At 40.8% G+C, this 12468-nt stretch overlaps 1 protein-coding gene across 8 annotated transcripts in view; it reads left to right on the top strand.

Annotated features, from left to right (window-relative positions):
- Positions 1-12468, top strand: part of LOC107399359 (3-beta-hydroxysteroid sulfotransferase-like) — a 230626-nt gene that overhangs the window by 139889 nt on the left and 78269 nt on the right. For 6 of the 8 annotated variants that reach the window (XM_076571532.1, XM_076571533.1, XM_076571528.1 and 3 more), the window contains one exon: positions 675-883. In XM_076571532.1, coding sequence (XP_076427647.1) covers positions 675-883 — 209 coding nt within the window. Of the gene's footprint in view, positions 1-674; positions 884-5061; positions 5189-6471; positions 6567-9048; positions 9233-10423; positions 11316-12468 lie in introns of those variants that run through there. The other 2 variants (XM_076571538.1, XM_076571534.1) reach the window with 2 other exon arrangements.

Below are 12468 nucleotides of genomic sequence, written 5' to 3'. Positions count from 1 at the left end.
TTGACTTTGGGAGCCAAGGCAGGAACTCAAACAGGGTAGGAACCTGGAGGCAGGAACTGAAGCAGAGACCATCGAAGGGTGCTGCTTACTGGCTTTCTCCTCCTGGTCTACTCAACCTGCTTTCCTTTCTTATATTCCAGGACCACTGGCCCAGGGTGGTACTGCCCACAGTGGTCTGGTTCCTCCAAATCAATCATTAATTAAGACTGTGCTCCACAGGCTCCCTACAGGCCAATTTGATGGTGGCGTTTTCTCAATTGAGGTTTCCTTTTCCCAGATGACTCTAGCTTATGTCACATTGACACAAACAAACAAACAAACATAAATAACCAGCAGTGGTGGTGGTGGGTTAAAGGTAGAGGGCATAATAGAACACAGGCAAAAGGAAAGTAGAGAGGGGTATTACTGTAGGTGAAAACTTTTAAACAGGGATGATATGAGAATTAGAGATATAAGGAGAGATGGGAGTTCAGGAACGGAGGAAGGATTAACCAGGATTAAAAAGTACAATGAAACCACATGGAAGTCTGCTGGCTTCTATCCAAGCAGAAAACACAAAAGTGAAACCTAAGAATAAAACCAAATACAAATACCTTCATCATTCAACATATGAAACATTTTCTTTACTATGATAATGTAATGTAATTTGATTGTTCTCATTTTCCCACAACCAGGAACACACTGGATGATTGAAATGATCAGTCTGATTGTCTCCAAAGGGGACCCTACTTGGGTCCAAACTGTCAAAAATTTTGCCAGGTCTCCAGGGCTTGAGTCTAAAGATGAGCAGAAACTATTGCTAGACCAGGCTGGACCACGTCTCATGAGTACACATCTTCCCATACAACTGTTTCCCAAGTCTTACTTCACATCCAGTGCTAAGGTGAGTGGATGCTGGTTTCTATGATGAAATTTTTTTTATATTTTATTTTATTATTTTTTTATTAAGAAAAATTTTAATTCATTTTACATACCAATCAAAGATCCCCCTCTTCCCCCCTCCTGCCCCTCTAGCCTCCCCTTCTAGCCCACTCCTCATTCCCTCCTACAAGAAGGAAAGGCCTCCCATGGGGGGGAACATTCAGTTGAGGCAGGTGTAAGCCCCTCCCCCTGCCTCAAGGCTGTGTGAGGTGCCCCATCATAGGTAGTGGGTTTCACAAAGCCTGCTCATGCACCAGGCATGGATTCTGATCCTACTGCCAGGGGGCCCCCTAAGCAGGTCAAGCTACACAACTGTCTCACTATGCAGAGGGCCTAGTTCAGTCCCATGCAGGCTCCACAGCTGTTGATCTAAATTTCATGAGTTCCCACTAGTTTGGTTTGGTTGTCTCTGCATGTTTCCCCATCATGATCTTGATGGCCTTGCTCATCGAATCCCTCTTCTCTCTCTTCGACTGGATTCCTTAAGCTTGCCCTGTTCTTTGGCTATGGATCTCTGTATCTGCTTCTGTCTGTGATGAAATCTTAGGAGGACTCTCTTTCTTAAACTGGCACACTCAAGGGTGTGTCCAAATTCATGGCCTGTGTGCCAGTCTCCCTAATACTCACATATATTGAAACAGCTGAACTCACAGTGCTTCATTAACTGGTTAATGGATGATTAATGTTATGAATACTTGTTAACTCAGAAGTCAGCTTTCAACCCTGCACTTTTCCTTTTCCATGCGTGTATAAGTGGTGTGCATGTGTTTGGGCATGAGAGTGTAGGGTGTACAGGCACTTGTGGATGGGTGTGTATGGAGGCCCATGGTTGATGTCTAGAATCATTTTCAATTTTCTTTTGTTTTTGTTTTTGTTTTTTGAGACAGGGTTTCTCTGTGTAGCTTTGCGCCTTTCCTGGAACTCACTCTGTAGCCTAGGCTGGCCTTGTACTCACAGGGATCAGCCCGCCTCTCTCTTCTGAGTGCTGGGATTAAAGGCATGGGCCGGCATCACCGGCTTGCCTTATTCTTTAAATATTTGTTCTCTCTCTCTGTGTGTGTGGGTGGGGGGGGGGTGGAGTAGGTGAGGATGCATGGCTCTCTTTCCACTGTGTGGGTCCCAGAAAGTTAGCCTAGCTCATCAGGCTTGATGGCAAGTGCCCCTGCCCAGTGAACAAACTCACCAGTTCCCACCTATTCTTCTTGAGGCAGGGTCTCACTGGCATGACTTATCTTGGGAACCAGCATGCTCTGGAGATCTCCACCTTCTGAGGGTGGAATTACAGGCAGGCTTCTCACTTGCCTGGCATTTATATGATATATTAGTCAGGGTTCTCTATACTCATAGAACTTTTGGTATGAATCTCTCTCCATATATATAAAGGGAATTTATTGGAATGACTTCCAGGCTATAGTCTTGCTAATCTAACAATGGCTAGTGGTGAATGGAAAGTCCAAGAATCTAGTAGCTGCTCAGTCCCCTGAGGCTGCGTGTCTCAGCTGGTCTTCTGTATATGCTGAAATCCTGGAGAAGTAGACTCCAATACCAGTGAAGGAATGGATGTGCTGGCAAGGTGAGGGCAGGCAGGCAAAAAAGAAGCAAGCTTTCCTTCTTCCATTGTCCTTATATAGGCTTCTGGCAGAAGATGTGGCCCAGATTAAAGGTGTATCTATCGGTGGCCATGTCAGAGGAGTAGCAGATGGCAATTGACTTCAGGGGATTGGCCCACCAGCATGCAAGGCACTGATGGATGCATCTTGGATAGGCAAGGCTCCAAGAGCCTCAGCCCTAGAATATTTCTTGCTACTGCTGTGTCTTTGCATGTCTGTCACTGCCATTTTTCTCTGGTATCTGGTATGGTGTGAATGGGTGTGGAGAGATCCCCACTGCCCTTGATGTAGTATGATCATCTCTTGGAAATGTCCTGTTTTACTGGGCATTTTTACCTGTGGATTTTTATGAAGATTACTTTTTCCTAAGCTGTACTTTTTAACTGAAGCAATGATTTTATACAATAATAGTGTTAGTTTAAACAGGATTTTGATGATTCAGGATTTGTAATAATTATAGTAAGGCATTATGATAGAGGTTATTTTAGTGGAAAAATTAACATAGGTAAAGGTAGGATAAAACATTGCCTTTGTAGGATGCAAAGGATAAAACAATAAAACAAGAAAATGTCACACAGCTAGAACACATGAGTTTCTATTGAGGAGCCATACAGACTGTGGCTTATGTTAATGATTAAGAAAAACAACTGAGTCCCAGTAGCCCAGTAGAGAGTAGTTTAAATTCCTTTAATCTTAAGTTGGGAGATGTGTTCACAGGTTTCCCAGTGCATCATAGCTGAAACAAAGCTTTGAAAATAATGTTAGACTGAGTTGTTTTTGTTAATAACTTTAAGATGAAAAACAAAAAAGACAAATCTGAAGTTTTAGAAAGGCACATAGTTGAGTGAGGAACTCTTTAAAGTCAGGGAACAAGAACAAAGCAGCCCGATTATTGTTAGCTGGTGTGCCTTTCTTGCTTGGACGGTTTGGTGACCAAAGGCAGTGTTTAAATCCTTGTCCCCATTTCTGCCCTCTGCTTCCTGATATAAAGAACTGTGGATGAATATGTGTGCACCCTGAGGATTTAAATTAGAGCTGACCGGTTCTTTTTCATATATAAAAGTTTAGATTCATGATTATTCTAAGATTATCTTTTGAGATAAGTAATAAAATGGTTGGCCCTTTCTTTGCAACTATAGTAAGCAGTCTGCTAGTAGAAGAACTGGCTTGAAAAATACTTTTGCTTACACTCTCTTAATCTACAACAAGTTGCTTGGATAATATATGTGGGTTCTTGGAACAACTTGTTTTTCACCTGTAATAAGTAAACTGTTTAAACATGTAGGGGAAATGAAAACATTTTTTAAAAGCCTGTATTCATTGTAATCATCCACTTGAAAAATAGAATGTAGACACATTGTGATTTTCATATTGCTTGAAAGATTTTGGTAGAGTATATAAGCTGTAAGATTAAAAAAAAAGTAAGTTAGAAGAAAAACATCAAGAATGAGAGAAGGAGGGCTGGAGAGACGGCTCAGAGGTTAAGAGAACTGACTGCTCTTTCAGAGGTTCTGAGTTCAATTCCCAGCAACCACATGATGGCTCACAACTATCTGTAATGAGATCTGGTGCCCTCTTCTGGCCTGCAGCCATACATGCTGTATACATAATAAATAAATAAATAAATCTTAAAAGAAGAATGAGAGAAGGAAAACACCAGGAAAGATGTAGAGGAAGAATACAAAAGAATAAAGAAAGAGTCAGAAGAAAACTATCAAGAGAATGTGTTGTCTTTTCCTTACTCCTTCAGATAAAAAAGCCTTAGTATGAGGACTCCATGGATTCCCTTCAAGCTCTGAGCTGCTGGAGGCTGGTCCTCATGGCAGCAGTATGTGCCTTCCCACCTCAAAATCTGGATCAAAGCAGGTTGTCTTCCTGCCTCAAGATCCAGATCACAGGTGTGACCTCTGTTTCTGGATTGTATTTCATTCCAGGTATAGTCAAGTTGACAACCAAGGAGAGCCATCACATGTGGGTTTCTAAGGATCCAAACTCCAATCTTCATTTTTCTATGCAGCAAACATTTGAAGCAGTGGTTCTCAATTTTCCCAATGCTCAGGCCTTTTAATACAGTTCCTATGTTGTGGTGGTCCCCACCCACTAGATTAGTTTCACTGCTACTTCATAACTATAATTTTGCTACTGTTGTGAAGCACACTATAAATATCTGTGTTCTCTGATGATCTTGGGGGACCCCAGATTGAGAAACCCTGCTTTAACCACTGAGACATTTTCCCAGCCCCTCCACTGTTCTTCCAACAGTGAACCATGCATGTCAGTGGCAGCTATGTAAACTTTCTCAGATGGAAGATCAACTTGGCATCCTCTATCTCAGAGTTAAGGAAATGATGGAAGAGAAGGCAACCTTACATTGAGAGAGTCACGGATGTAAGGAAAAGGTTCACCTCATCCTTTGACCTCCACATGTGTGTTGTGCCTTTGTGTAAAGACTTAGGAGTTTGGTTCAGGATGTGTGGAAATATGCAGTGCTGAAGTGAAGACACACATTTCTATAAACTTTCTCTTTTAGGTTATCTATGTCATCAGGAATCCAAGAGATGTTGTTATATCTTCCTATCATATAATTAATGATTTTAACCTTTTGAACAATCAAGAGTCTTTTGATGAATATCTTCATGCATTTATCCAAGGTGACGGTGAGTGGAATCTGGACCACCAATTTTATATTTTGAAATCAAGGCAAGACCAGAGATCTGTGTTACATGTTTAAAAGCTAAATCTGTGGGTCACAATTGTTTAAAATTTACTCAGTGTGGGACAAGAAGGATGGTTTAGTTGTGTACTACTCTTGCAGATGTCCAAGTTTGGTTCCCAGCAATCATGCTAGCTTTCCCTCAAGGTCTGTTAACTCCATATCGAGGGGTCTAGCACTCTCTTCTGGCATCCCCAGACACTGCATTTATGTATGCAATACCCACACACAGATATACATATACATGAAACTTAAAATATTAAAAACCAATGTTTTAAAATTTTACTCAGTGTGATGTCAAGAATTTTATGGACAACCAGATGCAATCTGATTTTCACTTAATGTATTTTTTTACTTAGAGAAATCAATTCTTGTATGATATATTATACAGTTATAAATGACCATCTATCCTTTATTTTTATATTTTTCAATTGCATGTTTTCAGATATTATATTCATTAACTTAGTGTGTGTGTGTGTGTGTGTGTGTGTGTGTGTGTGTGTGTGTGTGTGTATGGGGTTTCCCACATGCCGTTGTGCATGTGTGGATGTCTGAGGACAACTTGTGGGAGTCAGTCCTCTCCTTCAGCCATGTGGGTTTCAGGGATAAGGCTCATATCATCAGGCTGTGGGTCAAGTGCCTTTATCCACTAAGTCATTTCATTAGTTCTTGGTATTTTACTCACAATGAAGTATTATTTAATAAATCTATGATTGCTTCATAAAATAGTTTTTGCATGTATTGGAATTTATCCTGCTCTTTTTATACACTTTTCTAGTTAGTGGTTCAAAGAGGCAGGGTTGGAGATGTGGTTCAGTGGTTATGTACTCGTTCTGCTTTTTCAGAGGATCCAGATTCACTTCTGCACCCATATGATGGCTTAAAACATCTGTAATTCTGCTTCTAAGTGATACTATGCCCTCTTCTGGTCTCTGCGAACACTGCACCCATGTGATGCACATACATACATATCAGCAAACATTCATATACATTAAATAAGGTTTAAAACTCCTTTTAAATATGTAGGTTGTAAGCATGCATAATTTTTTCCTCTAAAAAAGGTGAGATTTCTCAATGTCATAATTGTGTTATAGACCTCTAGATATAGAAACTTGACATCCCTTACCTTCCTCAAAGTAAATACCATCCTCCAATCAGGAATAAGAACAAATATTCATGAAGTGCAAAGTTCAGTAATAATTTCCTTTTCCTCCCCTATCTCTGTAGTGGTTTTTGGATCCTGGTTTGATCACACACTTGGATGGTTAACCAGGAGAGACACAGAGAACTTTCTACTAATGTCCTATGAGGAGCTACAGAGGGTAATTCTCTTTTACTGTGTTTCCTACATTGTTCATATCTGCCTTTGTTCCTTCCCTTTGTATTTTTCTAGGGGTAAACAATCGAGTAAGTGGGAGACGGTCATAGTTAGCATTGTTGTCAACTTGACACACCTGTGAGAGGAGCTATCCATGGAGAAAATGCCTCTACTAGATGTCTGTGGGGGGATTTTCTCAATTAATGATTAATGTAGGGGAGCCTCACCACTCGGAGTGCTATAGCCATAGACGGGTGGGCTTGGGATGTATAAGAAAGGTAGCCGAGTAAGCCAGAGGGAGCAAGTCAGTGAGCAGCATTCCTCTGTGGGCTCTGCTTCAGTACCTGCCTCAAACTTCTGCCTGGCTTCCCTCCATGATGCTTAAAACCCAGAAGCTGGATAAGCCCCTCCTACCCCAGGTTGTTATTGGTCAGTATTTTATCATGGTAACAGAAAAATCAAACCCAAACAGGGAAGGTGTGTAAAACCCAGCCTTTCATTGCCTGCATAACCTCAGCACGCTCTAACTCATCCTGTGACTCACTGTTGTCCTGAAACTGCAAAAACAGTACTATTCAGCTACACAATAAAAGTGACAACTATCTAGAATAGTGATTGTCATGCTACATGTGTGCTTGATGAGTCTTAGCCATGTCTTATTAAAGACACGTGCTTCGTCTAAACATTCCTTCAGTTTCAGAGTAAGAATCTGATGGCTTTTGTTCAGAACGCTAGCCTGCCAATGCTCTGGGTTCAAGCTCAAAAACATTAGTACACGAAAGTTGTCACAGTGGCTCCCACCTCGACAACCTGACCACATCAACATATTTGATGCAGGCACCTCAATAGCTTCATATTGGGGCCCAGGGACAATCAGATGGAGTATTGAACATAAAACTTAGGCAAGGACCTTTCATATAGACTTTCAGAGAATGTTCCAAGCTCGAGTCCTAAGTCAAAACTAAGAACTGGCCAACAGGAATCTCACCATAGTAAACTATGTATTATATACAGCAATTCCAATACTCCAAAGAGTAGTGGTTTTTCATACAGCTCTTTCTCTCTTTCAAATGCCCTTCTATTGGCTGATTTAATCCAGTGAACATTGAAATTCCCATTTCTTTCTGTGGTATACAGTATTTTTTTAGAAAGTGCCTGTTCATTTTCTGCCTCCACTTTCCAATCCAATTTACATCCAGTTGGATTCATGAGTCTTGTTTTTTCCAACAAAATTTGCCAATGAAAAGTTGGTAACCAAGGGTAATGATGAGTGTAATGGGGGAGAAGCAGAAAAAATATTTCATGTATTTTATATGAAAGCTAGATTAGCCTTGTGGGGGGCACACAGGGAGAAGCAGGAGATGGACTGTTCAGGCGAGGGAAATGGTAAGTAGGAGGGGTAAGGTAGTCAGCAAAGCATGATGGGTGATGAGGTGAACATGAGTTCAGTACAATGATACACATTTATAAAAAGTGACATAATGAAATCCTACATTTTATACACTTAAAATTGATTTGTTTTTCATAAGGAAAAGTCAGGGGCTTGAGGTTGGCTTACCTGTTCAGAGCATTTGCTGCTCTTCCAGAGGACCTGATTTGGGGCCCAAACCCATGCCATTTAGCTTATAACTGCCTGTAACAATAGCTCCATGGGAATCTGATACTCTCTTCTGGCCTCCATGAACATCTACAAACACACACACACAGACACACACACACAGACACACATACAGACACACAGACATGCACAGACACACACAGACATACACACACATATACACATGCACACACACCCACACCCACACACACATACACCTACACACACACACATGCACAGACACACACACAGACACACACACACACACACACACACACTTTTTTTCTGAGCTGGTGGCTGGCAGGCAGACTTGACAAAGGAATGGGTTTTCTTTTCATGACTCCTTTATCCCTTCACAATGTAAGACAGAGTGTGAAAACTGGTGAAGTTGGTGCTGGAGCAATGGCTGAGTGGCTAAGAGTACATGCTGCCTTTACAGAGGACCTGGGTTCGATCCTCAGTACCCACATGGTGTCTCCCAGCCACCTCTAATTCCATCTCAGAGGGATCCATTGTCTTTTTCCTGCCTCAGTGCTCACTGTATGCACATGCTTCATATATATTTATATTATACATTATAAATTTATACATATCATATATTATTATAAGCTTATATTTTCATATTATACTGTATAACATTATATAGTATATACATCATATACAACTCATAAACACAATATAAAATATATTATGTACTTATAAATATATATACAACATAGTAATGTATATCAGTATATGTTTTATATGAATATGTATATGATGTAGGATGTTAGAAACAAAATTTTAGGTCACATAATAAGGAAGTATTCACCTTCTTGAGAACTCAAGGGCTATGTCACCATCAGTGTTTGTATCCACTCTCTCCTGATAACTCCTTTTCCACCCACAGGACCTCAGAGGCAGCACGCAAAAAGTGTGTCAATTTCTGGGCAAATATCTGACTCCAGAACAGCTTGATTCTGCTGCCCAAAACTTGTCCTTTTCAGTCATGAAAGAAAATAGCATGTCCAACAGCATAATGCTAAGAAATCCCAAAGATGGCACCGTCTCCAATATACCATTGCTGAGAAAGGGTAAGAAAAGATAGAGTGTCAAGGTTGTTGTAGAAATTGGTAGGTTTTTGATGTTTGCATGAAGCATGAGTCATGAAAACACACGTGCTTGGAAGCTAGTGTCATATTCCATCACATTCTTTCAGAAGAGTCGCTGCCCACAAATCCGTTACTGAGACTTCTTAGAACCACGGTTAAGCAGAGAAGGAGTGAGAGGTACCTGTGCCCTCCTGGCTCTGCCTGTGCGATGGACAAGTCCTGTCTATACACTTACACCAGTCAGTCTCAGTGACACAGTCCACATCTGTAGGAAACCAGAGGTGTAGTCACAGAAACAGCACTTTCCAATTCAGAGGGTTTACAACAGATAACCCATGCAAACATCCATGTGTCTACATGACAGATACAACGCCATTCGTCAGTAACAGAGTTTACTGACACATGCAGCAACTTGGACGGATTCCAGTGAACTTATGCTGAGCGACAAGAGTAACAACAAATCCACACACAATATATTTATGTAACATTCATAAAATAGAAAATAATTGTAGAGGCAGAGAATATGTTGCTGATGTGCAGGGAACCAGGGTGGTAGGACTTCATGATTCATATATGACTTAAAAAGTAGTAGTATTGGGAGATGTTTGTGACACTGGACTCTTATGTATTTCAGTAAAAACGGATTACAAAAATCTCCCGCATGGAGAAAAGTGATGTAGAACACATCCATTTCCCTAGAGGAGATTTTTCTGATCACAGCATTGTGTAACTTAACCATATTCCCTTGATGATAATACAAACTTTGTTGTAAAAAAAAGTTGAAAGACAAAAACTTTCAGTGTCCATTTTGTACCCTGTATCTCTGTCACATAGTTGTTATTTTTTTTTTCCACATGGAGGGCAGGACTGAGGTGCAGGTATGAAAACTCCCTCAGTTTTTCCTTCAAAGTTTCAAGACTAGGATTTTTCCATCTGACATTTCAGACACTCACAGGCACCAACCTCAAATCATCACAAGCCCTGTCCCTTTTGTGCTAATGTAGTTTTGACAGTTGGCAGTTGGTCTGAAGCAGAAAACTGTAGGATGACTCATTTTGGTCTTGAGAGAAAATACTAACTGGATAGTTGAGGTGGGAGTGTGACAGGCTTGGCTGTGCAAGTGGGATTTGGACTCATTTTCCTGGTGCTTTTCCTTCTGTGTTTGATCGACAGGCATCTGTGGTGACTGGAAGAATCTCTTCACTGTGGCTCAAAGTGAAGCCTTTGACAGAGTCTATCAGGAGAAGATGTCGGGGCTGGATCCTGGTCTCTTCCCCTGGTCGGCACAATGTTGATCAATGCCCCCATCCACCTACCCCCTCGCCACTCTGCACACCCTCATCCCGGATAGGGTTTCTTAGTGTAGTCCTGGCTGTGCTGGACTTAGCTCTGTAAACAGGCTGCCCTTGAACTCAGAGATCTGCTTGCCTCTGCCTCCTGAGTGCTGGGATTAAAGGTGTGCACCACCAATGCCTGGCTATCTGGATAAAAGACTCTAAACATTTTAAGGATTCTGAGGGTTAGCTATTAAACTTAAAAAAAATCTATATGTGCTTTTTTTTTTTTTAATTTGTCATCTGGGTGCAAGTTAGTCATCTGGGATCAGAAAATCTGATGGAGAAAATGCCTCCATCAGATTGGTCTGTAGGAGGGCCCGGCCTACTCAAGGTGGTGCCATCCTTGGGGAAGTGGCTCTGGGTTGTATGAAAAAAAAAAAAAAACAAACAAACAATCTGATCAAGTCACAGGGAACAAGCCAATAAGCATCATTCCTCCACCATCTCTACTTAGTTCCTGCCTCAGTTTCCCATGATAATGGACCTGTAAGCCAAATAAACCCTTCCCTCCCCATGTTGCTTTTGGTCAGTGCTTTATCACAGGAATGGAATGAAGATTGAAATACTATCCTTTTGAGTTGCCAGGTGGTTCATATCACAAAACTCAGAGCAAAATAATTTTTAAAAAACTTGAGTCTAGAGCAGACATATCTGCACCTGGTTTCCAAAACTGAACTGCAAGTAAGGTATTCATAATAAAATGTTAATTTATTGTCGCTTTCAAACAACTGTGGTGACGAATTTATTGGTATTGAAGGGGGTCAGCAGAGAGAAGTGTATGCCTGCCTGAGCTTTAAATCTCTAGTTATAAGGAACAAAGGGTCAACATTTTGCTAGTTAGAACTCAAATCAGGTCAGGCTAGAGTGGCAGCTCAGCAGTTGAGAGCACCATGGCTCTTGCAGAAGAAGGGAGTTTGCCCACATCCACACCAGACCCTCACAGCTGCCTTTAAATCCAGATACAGGGGATCTAGTGCCCTCTGGTGGCCTCACAGGCAACTTCACTCATGTGCACATGCAAATAATTTAAAATTAAAGAGTAGGAATCTCATTAGGTTAAGGAAAAAAATCTACATTGCATTAAGCATACCAGAGTCAAACTGAAGCTGAATTATTAGGGTGGAAAAACCCAGTTGTTTCTACCAGGAAAGCTCAACTGAATTAGTAAGAATACTTTTTCTAGTTTTTGAAAAAATAATTTACAAACTTGAGAGATGGCTCAGAGATGAAGAGTGCTCATTACCCTTTCATAGAACCCAGTCCATTCCTACCGCCAACATGGCAGCTCATAACCACATGTAACTACACTTTCGGGGGATCTGATGGCCTCTTGACCTCCAAGGGCTTCTGTGCACACATGGTACACACACACCTGGTACACACACATCCATATAATAAATATTTTCTTAAAAGAAAAATAATCTAACTATTCAGTGGTTCTCAACTTTTCTAATGCCTCAACTCTTTAATACAGTTCATGTTGTGGTGACCCCCAATAATAAAATTATTTCATTGCTACTTCATAACCGTAATTTCACTACTGTTATGAATCATAATGTAAATACCTGATAAGCAGGATACATGATATGCAATCCCCTTTGAAGTTACATCCACAAGTTGACAAATACTGGTTTAGATGATTAAAATTTAAAATATTGTTTAAATAGGACTGAGTTCTTTATGGTAATTTACAGCCAACATAGTAGTGACTAACAGTTAACATGTAAAATCTTAAGTTTTAGAGGTTTATTATTTGTGTGTATATATGTGAACCTGTGTGCTTGCATGTAGGTGTCTGTGGAAGCCTGGAAACACATCAGATACCCTAGAGCTGGAGGTACAGGCAGTTTTGAGCCACACAATGTATGTGCTGGGGTTTGA

The sequence above is a fragment of the Peromyscus maniculatus genome, chromosome 1 (genome assembly GCF_049852395.1).
Source record: "Peromyscus maniculatus bairdii isolate BWxNUB_F1_BW_parent chromosome 1, HU_Pman_BW_mat_3.1, whole genome shotgun sequence".
In the NCBI taxonomy this organism is placed as follows: domain Eukaryota; kingdom Metazoa; phylum Chordata; class Mammalia; order Rodentia; family Cricetidae; genus Peromyscus; species Peromyscus maniculatus.
The sequence above is the reverse complement of the archived record's forward strand: the minus strand, read 5'-3'. Positions and strand labels throughout refer to the sequence as shown.